The sequence below is a fragment of the Pseudonaja textilis genome, chromosome 1, assembly GCF_049901715.1.
Source record: "Pseudonaja textilis isolate UNSWEBS1 chromosome 1, rPseTex1.2, whole genome shotgun sequence".
Lineage (NCBI taxonomy): Eukaryota > Metazoa > Chordata > Lepidosauria > Squamata > Elapidae > Pseudonaja > Pseudonaja textilis.
In genome coordinates, this window is record NC_141990.1 from 2820751 (window position 1) to 2841769 (window position 21019).

At 46.2% G+C, this 21019-nt stretch overlaps 1 protein-coding gene across 1 annotated transcript in view; it reads left to right on the forward strand.

Moving 5' to 3' along the window:
- Positions 1-896: 896 nt before the first annotated feature.
- The window catches only part of ABR (ABR activator of RhoGEF and GTPase), a 146019-nt gene continuing 125896 nt past the window's right edge, over positions 897-21019 (forward strand). Inside the window, exon 1 of the mRNA XM_087924469.1 lies at positions 897-1005. Within this exon, the coding sequence (XP_087780595.1) occupies positions 945-1005 (61 nt within the window). The 5' untranslated portion in view covers positions 897-944. The remainder of the gene's footprint in view (positions 1006-21019) is intronic.

Here is a 21019-nt window from a genome sequence, read left to right on the forward strand (position 1 = left end):
AGGAGGAGGAGGGGAAGAGGAGGAAGAGGAGGAGGAGGAGGAAGGAGGAGGAGGAAAGGAGGAGGAGGAGGAAGAGGAAGAGGAGGAGGAGGAAGAAGAGGAGGAAGAGGAGGAGGAGGAGGAAGAGGAGGAGGAGGAAGAGGAGGAGGAAGAGGAAGAGGAAGAGGAGGAAGAGGAGGAGGAGGAAGAGGAGGAAGAGGAGGAGGAGGAAGAGGAGGAGTAGGAAGAGGAGGAGGAAGAGGAGGAGGAGGAGGAAGAGGAGGAGGAGGAGGAAGAAGAGGAGGAGGAAGAGGAGGAGGAGGAGGAGGAGGAAGAGGAGAAGGAGGAGGAAGAGGAGGAGGAAGAGGAGGAGGAAGAGGAGGAAGAGGAGGGAGGAGGAGGAGGAAGAGGAGAAGGAGGAGGAGGAAGAGGAGAAGGAGGAGGAAGAGGAGGAGGAAGAGGAGGAAGAGGAAGAGGAAGAGGAGGAGGAAGAGGAGGAGGAGGAGGAGGAGGAGGAAGAGGAGGAGGAGGAGGAGGAGGAGGAAGAGGAGGAGGAGGAAGAAGAGGAGGAGGAGGAGGAGGAGGGGAGCCTCCCACGGGTGTGAGTTCTACACACACACACACACACACACACACACACACACACACAGCACACACACGCCCTGGCAAGGGCTGGGCGCAGCCTCGTCCACGCCGGCAAAGCGAGAGGATAAATAAACGCTGCCCGTCTCTTTCTCCGCCTGCCTGGTTTCCTCCTTCCCCCCCCCCCGCCACCATCCTTCCTGCCACCCCCTCCCACAATTACCCCTTCTCTCTCCCACCCACCCACCCACCCCCTGCTCGGCGCCCCCTCCCCTTTTTCCTCCCTCTCTTCCCCTCCCTCCCCTTTCTCCAGCCTTTGTTACGTTACGAGATGCTCTCCAAACAGCCCTGAGTAGCTCCTAGCGCTTGTCCGGATCTTGGGCATGGAGCCCTTAAGCCAGCACGGCCTTCCTCGCCTCTCCTGGATCGACACCCTCTACGGCAGTAGGTCTTTCTTTTTTTGGGGTCTGGGGGTCTTGGCAGGAGTTGGGGGAGAGAGAGAAGAAGACCTGGGCAAGCCGTGATGGTTTATTTCTTTTTAATTTTTTGCCTTGCCCAGAAAGGTACCAACCGAGAGAGAGAGAGGAACAGGCAAAAATTAGGTTGGGTGTTGCTACTCACTCCGGGTGCTGGAGATGGTGGAAACCAGGGTTGAGTTTTCTTTGGGGGGTGGCTGCAACATTGCACCCCTTTCCTTCCCTCCCCTGCCTTTATACCTCTCCATTCGGCCCTTTTTTGGGGTGTGGGGGGTCTCACAAGGAAGCCAGACCATGGATTTCTGCTTTTGGAGGGATATATCAGTTGCTCTGCCAGGCACCGGAGATAGTGAGAACCAGGGCTGAGTTTATTTTATGGGGGCACAAAATTGCACCCCTTTCCTTCCCTCTCTACCTCTCTGTTCAGCCCTCCTTGGCTTATTTTGGGGGTGGGGGTCCCACAAGGAAGCCAGACCATGGATTTCTGCTTTTGGGGTGATATATTAGTTGCTCTGCCAGGCACCGGAGATAGTGAGAACCAGGGTTGAGTTTCTTTTGGGGAGGGCACAAAATTGCACCCCTTTCCTTCCCTCTCTACCTCTCTGTTCAGCCCTCCTTGGCTTATTTTGGGGGTGGGGGGTCCCACAAGGAAGCCAGACCATGGATTTCTGCTTTTGGGGTGATATATTAGTTGCTCTGCCAGGCACCGGAGATAGTGATAACCAGGGTTGAGTTTCTTTTGGGGGAGGGCACAAAATTGCACCCCTTTCCTTCCCTCTCTACCTCTCTGTTCAGCCCTCCTTGGCTTATTTTGGGGGTGGGGGGTCCCACAAGGAAGCCAGCCCATGGATTTCTGCTTTTGGAGGGATATATCAATTGCTCTGCCAGGCACCGGAGATAGTGAGAACCAGGGCTGAGTTTCTTTTTTGGGGGGCACAAAATTGCACCCCTTTCCTTCCCTCTCTACCTCTCTGTTCAGCCCTCCTTGGCTTATTTTGGGGGTGGGGGGTCCCACAAGGAAGCCAGACCATGGATTTCTGCTTTTGGAGGGATATATCAGTTGCACCGCCAGGCACCGGAGATGTTGGGAGTTTTCTTTTTTGGGGGGGTGGGGGCTGCAACATTGCACCCCTTTCCTTCCCTCCCCTGCCTCTCTCTACCTCTCCATTCAGCCCTTTTTTGGGGGGCCGGGGGGGTGTCCCATAAAGAAACCAGCCGCAGATTTCTGCTTCAGAGAGAGACGGTTATGTAAACCCTGGTTTACGGGTGGCTTAGATGACAGAGCAGAGATTTGGGGTTCAGAACAGGGAGTGGGCTGTTCGAGGAAGAGGATGGGGGGCTTTTTAGGGGACCTCTCCCCAATTTTTGCCTCCTCCTGTTTCGCCCCCCCACCCCCCCAGCCCCCTCCTCTGGTATCCCACCCTCCTGAAATGCAGCTCGGTTTGTTGTCAACAGCTGGAATTTTCTGGAACTTTTTTTGCGGGGGGCAGAGTGGCAGGAGAGGGGAATCCCCATTCTTTTCATTGACCCCCTCTTAATTTCCAGTCTGAAATCTGGGGTTGAACACCCCCCCTTTCCCCCCTGCAGGCGATCAACTGGGTAGCCCGTAAAAAAAACACCCAATTTATGGAAAGGCTGCGCTGCAGTTCACGGGGTTGTTCCATAAATCGTGTTTTAATAAAATTGTGGTTGTCGGTAAAAAGAGGTACGGGTGGGGGGCTGACCAGATGGAACCCCCCCTCCGCTCCCCTATCTCTGTTTTCCAGGAGGTTTGAAGAGAGGTGGGGGGCCGGAGAGACCAACCAGCATGAGTCTCCTGCCTTGGGAATGGCTTCTGGAGCAGATGTGATGGATGGCCTCCGTGTAGCCCTTTTTTAAAAAATTTGGAATTTAATTTGCTTAATTAATTCCCCCCGTGGTCATTACGAGAGTTGTTTCGCTGGCTTGGCTAAACCTCCACCCCCCACTCCCCGTGGCCTGATTTCACCCCGTCGGACAGGTGTATGTGCCCCACAAATGGGAGGCTGGTGGGAGTCACGTTATTACACGATGCCCATTTTACAGAAGGGAAGACCGAGGAGGAAGGATGACAAATCGAGGCTGACCCTGGCAAAGGGGACATTGTGGGGAGGGGGGTTTCCAGGGAGGGGGGGGGTTGAAATCCAAGATGGCATCCTTCTCCAAACTGACCCCTTCTTTAGGCTCACACACACACACACACACACACACACATTCCCCTTGCAGTGGAATATCTGGATTGTGGGTTTTTGTGCGGGTTTTCCTGGCGTTGATTGTGTGTTTTTGCCGTTGCCGATTGAATTGGGGTTTTGTGGGGTGGGGGGATCGGGAACAGGCATTGTCTCTCTTGGGGTAAAGAGGATTAAAATAGTTGGTGTATATAATACCAGCAGTGCCTCCGAGCATGTGTAGAATGACAAGAGTTCTTGAAAGGGACCTTGTAGGTCATCTAGTCCAACCCCCTGTTTGTTTGCTGCTGCAGATTGGATTGGGGGAGATCAGAAACAGGCGTTGTCTCTCTTGGGGTAAAGAGGATTAAAATAGTTGGTGTATATAATACCAGCAGTGCCTCCGAGCATGTGTAGAATGACAAGAGTTCTTGAAAGGGACCTTGTAGGTCATCTAGTCCAACCCCCTGTTTGTTTGCTGCTGCAGATTGGATTGGGGGAGATCAGAAACAGGCGTTGTCTCTCTTGGGGTAAAGAGGATTAAAATAGTGTATATAATGTATATAATGCCGGCAGTGCCTCTGAGCATGTGCAGAATGACAGAAGAGTTGGAAGGGACCTTGCAGGTCATCTAGTCCAACCTCCTGCAGGTCATCTAGTCCAACCTCCTGCTTGAGCACGGGGTGGACTAGAAGACCTCCAAGGTCCCGTCCAGCTCTGCTATTTTGTAGTAGCTACTGAGGAAACTACAGGTACCCTAGATTTTTTGGTTTTAATACTTTGTGAGTTTAATACTTCGGTCTAGTAGTGGTTGAGGCACTGGGCTAGAAACGGGAAGGTCGTGAGTTCTAATCTCGATTTAAGCATGAAAGCTGGCCCGATTACTTTGGGCCAATCACCAGGCGACTGTGAGTTCTAGTCCTGTTTTAGGCATGAAAGCGAGCTAGGTGACTTTGAGTCTCTCTCTCTCTCTCTCTCTCTCTGCCTCCCTCTCTCCCTCCCCCCCCATCCCGGCCTACCTTACAGGGTTGTTATGAGAAACATAAGTGGATGAAGGTGTGTATTGGTTATTTATTTGTATTTCACCTTTTGTTATTTGTAAAAGTAATAAAGGCAGGACACAAATAAATAATTTTTCTGTCTGTCTGTCTGTCTATCTGTTTTTACTACCTACCTACCTATTTTCTATATCTATCTCCCTGTACTTGCTATCTATTTATCTAACTATCTAAATCAATCTCTCTCTCTCTCTCTCTCTCTCTCTCCTCTATTATCTCTCTATCTCTCTATCCTCTATTATCTATCTCTATCTCTATCTCTCTATCTATCCTCTATCCTCTTATATCTATCTATCTATCTATCTATCTATCTATCTATCTATCTATCTATCTATCTATCTATCTATCTCTACCTACCTACCTACCTACCTACCTACCTACCTCTATTTCTCTATTTCTCTATCTGTATCTATCTGTATCTACCTACCTACCTACTTCTCTCTCTCTCTCTACCTAACTACCTCTATTTTTCTCTCTCTCTATTTATCTATCTCTCTATCTCTCTCTCTCTCTCTATCTATCTATCTATCTATCTATCTATCTATCTATCTATCTCTACCTACCTACCTCTATTTCTCTATTTCTCTATCTATATCTATCTGTATCTACCTACCTACCTACCTACCTACCTATCTATCTATCTCTCTACCTACCTACCTACCTATTATCTCTATATGTTTTTTCTACCTATCTATTTTCTACATCTATCTGCCTGTACTATCTATCTAAATCCATCCATCCATCCGTCCATCCCTCCCGAGAGCATCTCACCGAGGCCTGCCTAGGCCAAGAAGCCCAAAATTTCTATGGCTAAGCAAGACAGTTTGTTTAAGAGAGCTCTGTCCTGTTTTGTGACCTTCCTTGCCGCAGTTGTGAAGCGAATCCCCGCCGCTGTAAAACCAGTCTCACGGTCATTAAGTGAATCTGGCTTCCCTTTCGGACTTTGCTCATCAGAAGGTCACCAAAGGGGATCACACGATCCCCCCACCCATCCCCCCGGGGACTCTGCAACCGTCATAAGTACGAGTCAGTTGCCAAGTGTCCGAATTTGGATCCGTGTGACCGCGGAAATACTGCAACAGTCATAAAGGGGGAGCCATAAAGTCTTTTTCCCTGCGCCATTGTCCCTTCAGACGGTCACTAAATGAACCGTTGTAACTCGAGGGCTACCTGTAGATATTTTTATAAGACGTTTTAGAAGCGGTTTGCATGCTTTGGGTGAAAATATTTGGCGGTTGAGCTTCGAGAGGAAGAAATAAAGCTTTAAAATACGGCAGCCCTTCGGCGGTGCCTTGAATCAGGTTGCTGAAGGGACCTCAGAGGTCATATAGACCAATGGTCGCCAACCAAAATGTCGGTGGTCCGCAGAGAAAAGTCCCCCCCAAAGCCGTGAATCCAGGCTGCGCAGGAACACAAGGCCCACATGGCCCGCGGGGACACAAGGCTTGCGTCGCTTGTATTGCGAACACCACGAGGTAGTGAGGGGAGGGGGGAAAGGGCGGAGGGGGGGAACTTGCCCCACTCGCACCACACGCCTGGCCTGACCACTGGGCTACTTCTGTCCGCTTCTTTCTTCTTCTGCTTTTGGCTGCAGGCAAGGAAAGCCGCCAAAGTCTTTCTTTCTCTCCCCCAAACTCCGCCAGAAATGAGTCTTGGGGACCCTGCAAGGCCTCCTGCTCCAAGAGGCTGTAAAAATTCATTTCTGGCGGAGTTTGGGGGAGAGAAAGAGAGACTTCTGCGGCTTCTGCTGCTTTCCTTGCATGAAGCCAAAAGTCTCTCCTCTCTCCCCCTGAGAACAGAGCTGGAGACATATCCTGCGACCCCAAATAAAGAACGATCGATCGGTAGGAAAACAGGGCGGGGGGGATTTTCCTGCAGACTTTTTGGGTGGATTTTTCCAGGGTTCCTGATCCGCGGGATTTAAAATGATGAGTTTGGTGGTCCCTGAGGTCCAAAAGGTTGGCGACCCCTGATACAGACCAGCGGGCTCCCGTGTTTTCACCCCCTGAGTCATTCCAAACGGTTTTTAATGGTCTAAATAAGTGGGGGGGGTTTTTCACCACGAACGTGGCCAGCATAACTGGGGCATTCTGGGAATCGAACTCCGACCATCTGAAAGTGGCCTAGGTAGTCCTTGACTTACGACTGTTCATTTAGTGACCGACATTACAACAGCACTGAAAAAGAATTGACTTAGGGGCCATTTTTCGCACTGATGTCCCACAGTCACGCGTTCCAAATTCGGATGCTTGGCAACCGACTCGTATTTACGACGGTCGCGGTGTCCCTTTTTTGCGACCATCTGGCAAGCAAGAGTCAAGGGAGGGAAAGCCGGATTCGCTCAGCGACCGTGTAGCTAACTTCCCAACGGCTGTGATTCCCTTAGCAACACTTAGCAGGGAAGGTCGTAAAACTCGCTTCAGAAATGTTTCGCTTAGCAACAGAAATTTGGGGTCTCCGTCGTGGTTGTAACTCGAGGAGCCCCCATAGTCTGAATCCCTTTTTCTTGTGATTTTGAACTTCTTTTTTTTGTTTGTGTGTGTGTGTGCGTGTGTGTGTGTGTGTATGTTTTATTTGCAGTTTTCCTTTAACAACCAACATTTATTGTGGACAGTGTAATGACTGGGTTAATGAATTTTTCACCCAATGCTGACAGTGATAATGCAATTGCATATACAGAATTATTTTTATCTTCCAACTTCTAACCTTAATGTCCTCGTTATAATTATAATACATTATTTTATGCAACAATATTACACTATTTTTTCCCAATTTACACTTATTTCTTTGTTTTTCCTGTTTGTTAGGGTTCGTCTATATTTACCTCTTTATATTTAAACAATCCAATTCTCTCGTTATGATTTTTATCACTTCCTCCAAAAGCAAATGTAAAGATCAATGACATTTTTTTATGCTTATCAACCCCCTGTGAAGTCTCTCATATTTTAATACTATTTTTATACCCGTGCTATGCTATGAAACTGTGTGGTCGGGCTTAGTTTCTAGGGAGGAAAATAAGAGGGGAAAAATTCTGCCTCTGCCTACCAGCATCCATCAGAATTCATCCGGCTAGCGTCCTGTCAGTGTGTGAGAGAGTTGAGGGCTGTTTGGAAAGTGAAACAGCATTTGTTGTGTGAGCAAGAAGGAGACAGCAAGGAGCCTGGGCGTGGTTTAGCTCAACTGTTCTGTACTGAAGCTGCTTGGGGCTGTGAAACTGAAATTGAAACTCCTCTTCTCTGCTGGTGTTTTGTATTTGGAGCAGATTTCTTTCCAGGAGGAGTGGAAATCTTTAGCATCAGAGCGTGTTAATAACAGTAATATAGAAAATACTAATGCTCTGATGGTCCTTTTGAAAAATCCTTTCTTAGTGAGCACCTAGAAGCTGAGACGAACATACGTGTCAAATTTCCAAGTTTGTAGGCTTTACGATTCTGGAAGACTTTGTGGTGATGCATGAGTGGTATTTTGCTTTTATGTATAAAATAAAAATAAAATAAACTTTATGAGAAAGAAAATTCAGGGCATTTGACCAAAAGAATTTCCCTGTCTTTGCAAGAAAGAAACCTGCATTTTTGGGAGGGGGTCTTCAGATTCTATCCAATGCTGCTTTTTAAAAATAATAATAATAATAATAATAATAATAATAATGGCATTTTGCATCACTGTTGGCTGTGAGAGATGAGAAATGGATTCGGAGAGAGGGGCACTAAGACTGAGAGATCCAACCCCTTTCCCCAATTTATATGTATGTATGCAGGGGCGGGATTCTACTGGTTCGCACCTATTCACTAGAACCGGATGTTAACCTTCTAAGCAGTTCGGAGAACCGGTTGTTAGAAGAAATTACAGGGCTAATCCTGTAAGGAAGGCAGGAAGGAAACATTCTGGTGTTGCTTACAGAAACTGCCTCTCCGTTAACCCTTATTCCATTCTTGGCAGGACTAGACTTCCTGTCTCTGGAACTTCTCTGGAGTTTTTTTCCCCCCTCCTTTGCTGGTCCTTTGCTTGTGTGGAATGACCATTCAAAGTTACAATGGCACTGAAAAAAGTGACTTATGACCGTTTTTCACACTTACGACTGTTGCAGCATCCCCACAGTCATGAGGGGCCAGGCGAGGAGATGCGTGCCTCGATGTGAGTGATGTTGAGTTGGCCACGCCCAGCCAATAACATGACCGCCAAGCCACATCCACCCAGTCACATGACCGCCAAGCCACGCCCATCACCTAAGCCACGCCCACAGAACTGGTTGTTAAAAATTAGAATCCCTGTATGTATGTATGCATGCATGTATGTATGTATGTATGTATATTTTTATTATTATTTTAATAATAATAATAATATTAATAAATCATTCAGTGTTCCACCACATTTTCAATATCTCTATTTTCTATAGACACCAATAAAGACAGTTGTCAATAAGATGCAATCAGTCCCAAAACTGTTGTCTTTAAATCCCCTGAATTTATATTCGGTGATTTTGAGACTTCGTTTGCTTCTTGTCTGGGGTTTTCCCGGAAGCAAAGAGGGGAACCCCCATTCCCCCTTTTGCAGAAAACAAGCCCAACGTTTTTTTCCTTACAAAAGCTGGTTTATTTTTGTACACTCGGGTTGCAAACCAGGATAATCCCCAAAATAAGAAAGTTGTTAAATCTTTGCCAAAATTTAAAAAAAAAAAGAGATTTGCCCTGGAACGAAGGGGCAGTGTGTCTGTGTGTGTCTGTGTGTGTTTGTGTGTCATTTGGGGAGGGGGGAGAAATATCACCAGCCAGAATTCCCACCCTACCCCCGCTACCATCTGCGTGTTACATAAAAGAATGATTCAAGTGCCTTTTTTTTTTTTAATTTTAGAAGAGGCAACAGATGGCTTTCTAAAATAAGGAACAGTTCCTTGAAGCCAGCCGCTAAATATAAGGGTGGGTTCCTTGCCTTAAGGAACAGGTGGATGCTCATTATGGGACAGGTGGTCCTTTAGGGGATGGGGGCCGAGAGGGGGAGGGAGATTAAGAAGAAGAAGGAGAAGCTGCGTCATGATTCGATCTCGCTCCTTCCCTCCCTCTGTCCCCAATTTGCCTGGCCAAAATGTTCCTGACGGTTCTTTATTAGGGTATTGACGGCGCTCCAGAAATTGTTGTGGCGGGTGAGGATGCCCGTCTTCCCACGTCCGAACATTTGGGGGTGGGTGGGAGGGTTGCGGAGGGAACTCGAAAGGGTCCGGGGGAGGTGTTTGTGGGGAGGGGGCTCTAAGACGACGGTGGTTTGGCCTCGGAGGGTTTGCTGCCTGTGGACATTGCCAAGCTCAGAGACCTTCCGAACAGCACTGACGGTGTTCCCTAGTTGGGTCATGTAATGTCTGCATGAAAACCGCCTAGTTCAGAGAGCACCAAGGACCCCGCAGTCCTCCTCCTCCTCCTCTCAAACCCCTCTCCCTCCTAGCACTGATGATGTTACCTAGTTGGCCAATGAAATGTCTGCAAGAAAACTACCAACTTCAGAGAGCATCAAGAACCGCACAAGTCTCCTCCTCCTCTTTGTCCTCTTCCTCTTTCTCCTCCTCCTCTTTCTCCTCCTCTTCCTCCTCCTCTCCTCTTTCTCTTCCTCCTCTTCCTCTTCTTTCTTCTCCTCCTCCTCCTCTTCCTCCTTCTCTTTCTCCTCTCTTTCTCCTCCTCTTCCTCCTCTCTTCTCCTCTTCCTCCTTTCTTGTCCTTCTTCTCTTTCTCCTCCTCCTCTTTCTCCTCCTCTTCCTCCTCCTCTTCTGCGTCTTTCTTGTCCTCCTCCCCTTTCTGTTCTTTCTTCTCTTTCTCATCCTCCTCTTTCTCATGCTCTTCCTCCTTCTCTCTTCTCCTCCTCCTCTTCCTCCTTCTCTTTCTCCTCCTCCTCTTTCTCCTCTTTCTCCTCCTCCTCCTCAGTCCTCCTCCTCTCCACAAGCCCTCTTCCTTCTAGTACTGATGATGTTACCCAGTTGGGTCATGAAACATCTGCAAGAAAACCACCCAGCTCAGAGAGCATCAAGGACCCCACAGTCCTCTTCCTCCTTCTCCTCCCCTCCCTCCTCCTCCTCCTCCCCACAGCCCGCTCTCTTCAAACCGACCAGTACGAACAAAGTTGCTTCCTGCAAAGGCTCCTGTCCCTTTGCTTTTCCTTTTATGTCTTATGGGAAGGGTCAATCACCTCCAAGCTTTCCTCAAGTCACCCCTTTTGTCTTAACTGTTCTTGCCTTCTGGCAGCTCTGCGCATGTGCACACTGGGAACAGGCTCCCGCTGTTCCTCTGCCTCGCTGATGTCAGATTCTGGAGGCTCCGGAGTCCGCACATAACTCCCTGATGGCCCTGGCCCCATCTCTGTGTTGCACGCAGGTCCCTCATCCGAGCCCTCCCCAGACTCCAGGACTAGCCCATGTTCCTCCCCACTGTCCCGATTCACTTAGCAAACGTGGCCCAAAAGGTCATAAAACGGGGGCAAACCTTGCTTAACCGATGTTTCACTAAGCGACAAAGATTCCGGGCTCCATTGTGGTTTAAATGAAGGACTACCTGCAGTTGCTTGTGTGAGTCCCCCATAACAGCTAGTCCTCGACTTATGACAATTTGTAAATGATTTGTAAATGATTTGTAAATCTCTAAACTGTGACCCATGCTGGCAGGGGAATTCTGGGAGTTGAAGCCCACCAGTCTTACAATCGTGGCCACGTTGGGAGACCTCCGTCTTTAAGAACCATTTCCTCGTTTTGTTTTGGTTTTTTGGCCTGTCGATCTAGTTGGGTTTGGCTTCTCCGACTTTACAACTTGGAAAAAAGCGAGCTGTCAAGAAGGCTAGAGGGGAAGGGAGAAATGAGGAGACCCCCCACGCCCCCCCAAAAAATGAGTGTTGGGTGCCTGTGCCCAAGCTGAGCATGGCACACCCTTGGAGTTTCTGCAGAATGGAGATGCCCCACATCTCAAATGCCACCGGCCTTCTGGGCTGGCACGTTGTGTAACTGGGCCACCTCCGTGCTTGGTATTCTGCACAGGGCTCGGCTGTGTGAATGCCAGCTTGGCACCAGAGGAGCAGGAAGGTGGGGGCATCAAGGCAGAGATCCAGGAAAAGGGGGCAGGGGGGCGAGGGGCATCTCTGGAATGTTTGTCACCAGGGTTGGGAATTCTGATTTTTTTTATTTAATTTTATTTCTTATTTTTATTTGATTTGAATTTATTATATTTTATTGTATTTTAGATATTTTTATCTTATTTATTTTGATTTTATTCTTATTTTTATTTGATTTATTTTCATTTTATTTCATTTTTATACACACACACACACACACACACACATATATATATATATACGTTTTCTTTAAGTTTTCGCGAGTACTTACATGTATGGTATTCAGCTTTGTCTGGGTATTTTCCCACGTCATTGTAGTTTCCCACGTCATTGTACTTTAAAAGCACAACTACAGTGACGTGGGAAAATACCCAGACAAAGCTGAATGCTCTCTCTATATATATATAATTTATTTTTATTTTGTTTATTTTTATTGTATTTATTTTATTTTATATATATATAAAATTTATTTTTATTTTGTTTATTTTTATTGTATATATATATATATATATATATATATATATATATATATAAAATTTATTTTTATTTTATTTTTATTGTATTTTATTTTTATTGTATTTATATTTATATCTATTGTATTTTATTTTATTTTTATTTTATTTTTATTTTTTATTGTATTACATTTTATTTATTTTTATTTTATTTATTATTATTGTATTTTATTTATTTTTAAGAGGGGAGGACTTCCACTCCCAGAATCCCCCAGCCAGTCCGCTTTAAGAGGGAGGACTTCCACTCCCAGAACCCCCAGCCAGGATGCTTTAAGAGGAGGAGGACTTTCCACTCCCAGAATCCCCAGCCAGGATGCTTTAAGAGGGGAGGTCTTCCTCCCAGAATCCCCCAGCCAGCATCCTTTAAGAGGGGAGGACTTCCACTCCCAGAATCCCCAGCCAGCATCCTTTAAGAGGGGGGCTTCCACTCCCAGAATCCCCCAGCCAGGATGCTTTAAGAGGGGAGGACTTCCACTCCCAGAATCCCCAGCCAGCATCCTTTAAGAGGGTGGGCTTCCACTCCCAGAATCCCCAGCCAGGATGCTTTAAGAGGGGGGCTTCCACTCCCAGAATCCCCAGCCAGCCTGCTTTAAGAGGGGAGGACTTCCACTCCCAGAATCCCCAGCCAGCCAGGATGCTTCCCCAGCCAGCTAAGAGGAGGACTTCCACTCCCAGAATCCCCCATCCAGCATGCTTTAGGAGGAGGGAAGAGAGGACTTTCCACTCCCAGAATCCCCAGCAAGCATGCTTTAAGAGGGGTGGGCTTCCCATCATAAATGCGAGGTAGTTGGTGAGCATCGGACTTTTGATCATATGATCATGCCAGGATGCTGTAATGATCATTGTGTGAAAAACGGCTTATAAGCCACTTTTTCCCCTGATGTTCACCTGTCACTAAATGAATGGTTGTAAGTGAAGAACCATTGGCCGATTAGTGTCATGCCCCTGTCAGAATCTGAATCCAAGGACCAGGGAGACAAACAGCTGATGGAGAGCGGGAGTGTGACTCCGTCGGCTGGGGAGGAAACTGGGGAAGGGCAAAGTCCGGCTGGGCAGAGCAGGGGAGAGGGAGAACAAGGGAGAGGGAGTTCAGAGGAAGACCCAGGCCCACCCTCTCTTCATCCTAGGGTACACAAGGAGGAACGGAGAAGGGAGGAATGTGGGTTGCATGGCTTATGGGGAAGGAAAGGGCCCTGATTCCCTTCATTAGGCGCAGCTGGGAAGGGAGTTTAAAAGAGATTCAGGCTGAGTGCAGTAGCTGCTAGGAGCAAACGTGAGTTTATCTGGTATCTTCGTGGCTTACCTGTGTTCCTGGCATCTTCCCAACCAAGTGAGTTTTGTCGTGCTTTCCAGTCTGAAATTCCTTCTCCTGCCCTGCCAAACTAATTACTTCAGTTTGGCTTGTTTGGACTTTTAAGTTACAGTTTGTGTTGACCATGTTTTGGACTTGATTCTCTGCAGCCCAAGGCTGTTCCCGGGAGAGTTTTTCTCCAGCCCAGAAGGTAACCAGGACATTGGGGGCAAAGTTGGAGCTAATAAAAGGACTCCTACCGATTATCTGACTGTGTTGCCTTTGTGCCATGCGCCTTCGGGTCATCACAGTTAGGTTCTTCTGGCCACCTTAAAACCAACCACATTTAGAGCATCAAAAATACACACATGGTTGGAAAAAAATGACACAACAGCATATTGTTTTAAAACCTGAAATATTCCTGTTGGGGAATCTTACCTGAAACTTATAGTAAAGAGAATGTATATTTGATTATTTGTGTACTAACTGCAGCTAGAATTGTATTTGCTCAAAGCTGAAAAGTGAAGAAATTCCTACGGATAAAAGTGTGATTAGGAAAATATTAGAATGTGCAGAAATGAACAGGTTAACACTTGAAATTAAAGAGAAGGAGCAGTTTGAATATTATAAGATATGGGAACTGTTTTATCGATGTTAGAGAAGAATAGAATAGAATAGAACAAAACAGAACAGAACAGAACATAACAGAACAGAACAGGAATAGAGTAGAATAGAAAATAGAAAAAAAATAGAATAGAATAGAAATAGAATAGGAATAGAATAGGAATAAGAATACAATAGGGAATAGGAATAGAATAGGGAATAGAATAAAATTCTTTATTGGCCAAGTGTGATTGGACACACAAGGACTTTGTCTTTGGTGCAAATGCTATCAGTGTACATAAAAGAAAAGATACATTCGTCAAGAATCATCAGGTACAACACTTAATAATAGTCACAGGGTACAATAAGCATTCAAATGATACTAGGAAACAGTCAATATAAATCGTTAGGATACAAGCGACAAAGTTACAGTCATACAGTCACAAGTGGGAGGGGATGGGTGATAAGGAGTGATGAGAAGATTAACAATAAAAGTAGTGCAGACTTTGTAAATAGTTGGACAGTGTTGAGGGAATTACTTGTTTAGCAGAGTGATGGCATTCAGGGAAAAAACTGTCCTTGTGTCTAGTTGTTCTGGTGTTTGAAAGCTAGAAATATCTAATAGATTATTAATAGAGGAATTATTAAGTCTATCATCTGCACCTCTATAACTGTCTAGTTTGGTTCTGCAACCCAACAGGACAGACACAAACTTCAGAGGATAATTAGGACTGCAGAAAAAACAATGACTACCCACCTGCCTTCCATGGAGGACCTGTATCCTGCACCCTGAGTCAAAAAGAGGGCTGTGAAAATATTTACAGACCCTTCACATCCCGGACATAAACTGTTTCAACTCCCACCCTCAAAACGACGCTACAGAGCACTGCACACCAGAACATCTAGACACAAGGGGAGTTTTTCCCCAAAAGCCATCACTCTGCTAAACAAATAATTCCCTCAACACTCTTCAACTATTTACAAAGTGTACACTACTATTACTGTTAATCTTCTCATCACTTCTTATCACCCATCCCCTCCCACATGACTGTTTCCCAGTATGATTTGATTGTTAATTGTACCCTGTGACTATCATTAAGTGTTGCACGTTACGATTCTTGATTCTTAACGAATGTACCTTTTCTTTATGTACACTGAGAATATTTACACGAAGACAAATTCCTTGTGTGTCCAATCACACTTGGCCAATGGAGAATTCTATTCTATTCTATTCTATTCTATTCTATTCTATTCTATTCTATTCTATTCTATTCTATTCTACTCTACTCTACTCTATTAGTGAAATAAGGAAAATACCTTCATAGAATTAAACATTGTAAGAAGAGGATTGTTATAGTGATAGCTACATTATATATACTAATCAAAAGTGAAGATCTAAACATGTTATTGTTATAGAGTAAGAGACATCATGCATATTAATAACAAGATAACAACGGAGAACTAATATCTATGTAATGAATATGGTAGTAATTTCGATTATTGTTGCACAAGGTATCTGCACCCATACCGTTAAACGGAAGATGAATCGTTTGTACTCAAAAAAAACACTTTTATTTAAAACGATCATTTGCATTGGGGGGTGGATGCTTCCCGCCCCATTGCTTTCTCCTTCTTGATGCCCACCCTGCAGGGGGCAATTGGGGGCGGGGGCATTGTTCAGGCAGACATGTGACCCCACCCTCACCCCCTGCACTGGTACCTCTGCTGCTTTCCAGCTGCAAGCTGTGCGTCTCACAGGGGATGCGAACGGAGGCAGTTGCCATAGCGATGCCCCAACCCTCCAGCCAATCGCAGGAGGAGGAGGAGGAGGAGGAGGAGGAGGAGGAATGCGTGGGACCAAGAGGGGGAGGATGCAGCTCATCAGAAGGGTGGGGGGTGTGTGATGGGCAGAGGGGGAAGAGATCTTAAGGGGTGTGTGTGTGTGTGTGTGTGTTTGTGTCATGACAAATCTTGGGCCGAGATGAGAGGCTTCTCGTGATCTGCCTTGGGGGGCGGTATGGGGAGGGGGAGACTTTAAGGCAAGGGCCCCTTTGGGGGAGGGGATGCTTAGCTGAGCCTCCCCCACACCCCTTGAAGAAGAAGGGGTCTTTAGAGGAAGGTCACCTTTTGTTCAGGGGGGGGGTCTTTCCTTCTTGTGAACACTGGTTCACTGGTTAAGATGCGTTTGAAGGAAGGAAGGAAGGAAGGAAGGAAGGAAGGAAAAGTGGCAAAACTTGGATCTGGTGAATGTTGAGCCAGGAAGGAAGGAGAGAAGGGAGAGAAAGGGGAAATGAGGAAGGAAGGAGAGAAGGGAGAGAAAGGGGAAATGATGAAGGAAGGAAGGAAGGAAGGAAGGAAGGAAAAGATGAGAAGGAAGCAAGAAAGGAAGAAAAGAGAAAAGATTGAGAGAAAATGAAAAGGAGGAAGGAAGGAAGGAAGGAAGGAAGGAAGGAAGGAAGGAAGGAAAAAGATGAAAAGGAAGGAAGGAAAGAAAAAGAGGAAAAGAGAAGGAGCCAGAGGAAGGAAGGAATGTAGGAAAGTAGGAAGGGAAAAGATGAGAAAGAAGGAAGGAAAGAAAAAGAGGAAGAGAGAAGGAGACAGAGGAAAGAAGGATGGAAAAGAGAAAGGTAGCAAAGGAATAGAATAGAATAGAATTCTTTATTGGCCAAGTGTGATTGGACACAGAAGGAATTTGTTTTGGGTGCCAAAGCTCTCAGTGTACATAAAGGAAAAATAAAATACATTCATCAAGAATCATAAGATACAACACTTAGTGATAGTCATAGATTACTAATGAGCAATCACATCATACTAGGAAACAAAACAATATAAATTGTAAAGATACAAGCAACACGGTTATAGTCATAAGTGGGAAGAGGTTGGTAATAGGAAGGATGAGAAGAAGAATAGTAATGCAGACTTCTAAGTAATTTGACAGTGTTGTGAGAGTTAGTTGTTTAGCAGAGTGATGGAAGGAAGGATGGAAGGACGAAAAAGATGAGAAGGAACAAGGAAGCAAGGAAAGAAAAAAGACTGAGAGAAAAGAAGATGGAGGAAGGAAGGAAGGAAGGAAAAAAGATGAAAAGGAAGGAAGGAAAGAGGAAGAGAGGAAACCGAGGAAGGAAGAAGGAAGGGAAAAGATCAGAAGGAAGGAAGGAAAGAAAAAAGGGAAAAGAGAAGGCGATCTAGGAAAGAAAGAAGGAAAAGAAGAAAAGGAGGAAAGGAAGGAAGGGAGGGAGGAAAGAAGGAAGGAAAGAAAGAAAAAAGGAGAGAAAAGGTTTTTCTTCATTCCTGATTGTAAAGAACGATTGGCATTTTTGAATGCGGTTCAAAAATTTGCTTCCACTAATGATGGAGTGAGTGAGTAAAAAAGAGAGATGAAGGGAAAAAGAGACAGAAATCTGATTGATCAATGATTGACTGATAGAAAGGTGTCGAGACCCCCGTGGACCCTCATATGCCAGGATCTCTCTCTCCTTCATCAACTCTCAAAACTTTGCCCAAATTCACATTTTTTTTTTTTGGCATAGATGACACCGTCTAACAGATAACAGACAATCAGAGTTGGAAGGGACCTTTTAGGTCATCTAGTCCAACCCCGCCCAAGCGGGAAACTCTACACCATTTCTGACAAATGGCAGTCCGGTCTCTTCTTGAAGGTCTCTATCATCTCTTCCTCTGTCTTCCCCTCTTCCTTCTTCTCTCTTTCCCAGCTTGGCTCGCTGGGGGATTCTGGGAGTTGAAGTCCGTCTAGTAAGGTCCATAAAGTTTGCAAAGTTAGCCATGCAGTGCCGTGAACTGTGTAAGGGTTGGATGGGCCTCGTTCCCAAAGCGACGTGAGCGGTTCTCGCTTTTTAGGGGGCATGTCACGTGTGGAAGGTGGTGGCGGGGTTGGACTAGATGACCTTCGAGGTCTCTCCCAACTCTGTTCCTCTGAAGGCCCAACCCCAAAGGGTGATTCAGACCCACAAGTGCCTTGGGTGACCTCATTTGTCGTCTCGGCTCACTCCCAGGAAGTTCCGAGGAACTAAATAAAGGCGCTGGTTTTATTTATGAATTTGCTCGCCTCGGCAGTTCCTACGACTTTAAGCAAAGGATACACCACCAGGGCAATTAAGAACAACCACTTTACAACCACGTGAAATGCAAGCTTGTAAAAAAAAACCAAAACCCCACAATCATGATAATTTGAACCTGATCTGCAAGGATAATTGGGAGAAGGACCGACGTTGGAAAAAGGGGTGGATGGAAGTTTTCAGGAAGGGCTGAAAAAAAAAAAAAACGAGAGCTCAGGATTAGCGACTCATTTATTCCTTGCTCTGTTTTACTGTCACAACAACCCTGTGAGGGAGGTTGGGGTCTCGAGAGGTTTCTGCCCAAAGTCCTATTCAGCTGGGCAAGAATTGGTCTTCTAACGTCATGATGATTGGGTATGCTGGCTTTATTTATTTAAGGAAAAAGAAAGTGGGATGGATAGATGGAAGGAAGGAAGGAAGGAAAGGAAGAAAGAGGAAGAGAAAAGGAGACAGGGAAGGAAGGGAAGGGAAGGGAGGGAGGAAAAAAAGAGGAAGAGATGAGGCAGAAAGAAAGGAAGGAAGGAAAGAGAAAGAAGGAGGGAAGGAGGGAGAAAGGGAGATGGAAGAAAGGAAGGAGGAAAAAGGGAGGGAGAAGTAGAAGGAAGGAAGGGAAGGTAGGAAAAAAAGAAGAGAGGAGACGGAAAGAAGGAAGAAATGAAGGAAGGAGAAAGAAGGGAAGGAGGAAGAAAGGGAGATGGAAGGAAGGGGAATGCGAAAGAACAGGGTGATGGAAAGAATGAAGGAAGAAAAAAGAGGAACAGAAGTAGAAGGAAGGGAAGAAAGGAAAAAAGAGGAAGAGACAGAAAGAAGGAAAGAAGGAAGAAATGAAGGAAGGAAAGAGAAAGAAGGAGGGAGAAAGTGAGATGGAAAGAAAGAAGGAAGGAAGAAAAAAGAGGAAGAGAAGGAAGGAAGGAGGGGAAGAAAGGAAAAAAGAGGAAAAGAGGAGACAGAAAGAAGGAAGAAATGAAGCAAGGAAAGAGAAAGGGAGGGAGGGAGAAAGAAAGGGAGATGGAAAGAAGGAAGGGGAGGGTTGTGAAAGAAAGAACAAGGTGATGGAAAGACGGAAGAGAAAAGGAAGAGAGAAGTAGAAGGAAGGAAGGAAAGGAAAGAAAAAAAGAGGAAGAGAGGAGATAGAAAGAAGGAAGGGAAGAAGGAAGAAATGAAAGAAGGAAAAGAAAGAAAGGGAAGGAAGGAAGGCAAGGGAGAAAAAAGAACGGTGATGGAAAGAAGGAAGAAAGGAAGGAAGGAAGAAGTAAAGGGAAGGGAGGAAGGAAGGAAGGAAGAAGTAAAGGGAAGGGAGGGAGGAAGGAAGGAAGAAGAGGAAGAGAAAGAAAATAAAAGGAAGGGAGGAAGGAAGGAAGGAAAGAAAAAAAAGAGGAAGAGAGAAGGAAGGAAAAAAGGAAGGAAGAAGAGGAAGAGAAGTAAAGGGAAGGGAGAAAGGAAGGAAGGAAGAAGTAAATGGAAGGAAGGGAGGAAGGAAGGAAGGAAGAAAAGAGGAAGGGAGAAGTAAAGGGAAGGAAGGAAGGAAGGAAGGAAGGAAGGAAGCCAAGTGGCCAAATTTTGATCAGGTGACTGTGGGGATGCTGTGGGGACGGTCGTAAATGCGAGGCCAGCAACTTTTTAAAGTGTTGTCGTAACTTCAGACAGTTGCTAAACAAATCACTGTAAGTCGAGGACTCCCTATCTCGCACATCCTGCCTTCTGGAACAGGGGAAGCAAAAACGGGTCTTGGCCCCTTCTGTGAAACCCCATTCAGAGACCTTCCGACCCTCCTCTCCCACCCCCATTGCTTGCCCCTCCCTCCCCAGACTCACCCCCCCTCCCCCCGCCCCCTCCTGGCTTTTCTCCCCCTCTGTGAACCCCGGAGAAGCAAACTTGGGGCGCGATCCCATCCCCTGCCTTTGGATCTCCTGCAAATATCTTACGGCCTGGCGCCGGTTTCCTTGCCTTTCCTTGCCAGGGTCTGCGGTGGGTTATCCTTTTTTGTGGGGAGGGGGGCACCTTGCAGACCCCCTGCCCCGCTTTCCAGGTGGGGGGGGGGAGAAAAAGGGGGCAGGAGGTCCCCGTTTCTGTGTTCCCTCCCCAGCGGAGCTCCAGGCTTCCTTTCCAAAGCTGACCCAGTTTTGCACTGGCGTCCATGGGAGGCGTGCCAGGCGCAAGGAGGCGTGAATAATTGTGGGGAAGTGTGTCAGAGGGAGGGGGGGGGCTATGGGTGTGTGTGTGTGGATGGCTGTGGGGTGGGCTTAGAAAGGCAATGCCTTGAGGGGGGAGGAAGGGAAGGCCAAGGCGAAAGAGTAGTAGTAACTATTCGTTTCCCTAGTTGTTTCCTATTTGTTTCCCTGGTCCTTGTTGAGGATCCAAACTCCTCCGTCAAGGACCTTGGAGTACTCATCTCGACTGACCTAAGTGCTACAGCCCACAGCAACTACATAGCTAAAAAGGCATTAAGAGTTGTTAACCTAATCCTAAGTAGCTTTTTCTCCGGTAATATCACACTACTAACTAGAGCATACAAAACATTTGCCAGACCAATACTTGAATACAGCTCCTCAGTCTGGAACCCGCATTACGCCTCTGATATTAGCACAGTTGAGAAAGTCCAGAAATATTTCACAAGAAGAGTTCTCCGCTCCTCTACTTGTTGCAGAATTCTTTATGCCACCAGATTTGAAATTCTAGACCTAGAAAACCTTGAATTACGCTGTCTTCGGTCTGATCTAAGTATGGTATATAAAATCATACATTGCAATGACTTACTTCAGCTTCAACCATAACAACACAAGAGCACACAATAGATACAAACTCAAGGTTAATCGCACCAAACTTGGTTGCAGGAAATACGACTTCAGCCACAGTGGGGTCAATGTCTGGAATACTCTACCTGACTCTGTGGTTTCTTCCCCAAACCCCCAAAACTTTCACCTTAGACTGTCTACTATTGACTTCACCCCTTTCCTAAGAGGTCTTTAGGGGGTGTGCATAAGTGCACCAATCGTGCCTACCGTCCCTGTCCTATTGTTTATGGGTACATTTCATGTGTTCATAACTATGTTTATGCTTATACCTGTTATCTTATAATCGCTTGACAAAATAAAATAAATAAATAGTTGCAACTCAAAGTATCTCTGAATTGGGGGTATTCCCAACGCAATGCATTTATGGCCCCCTTTGCCA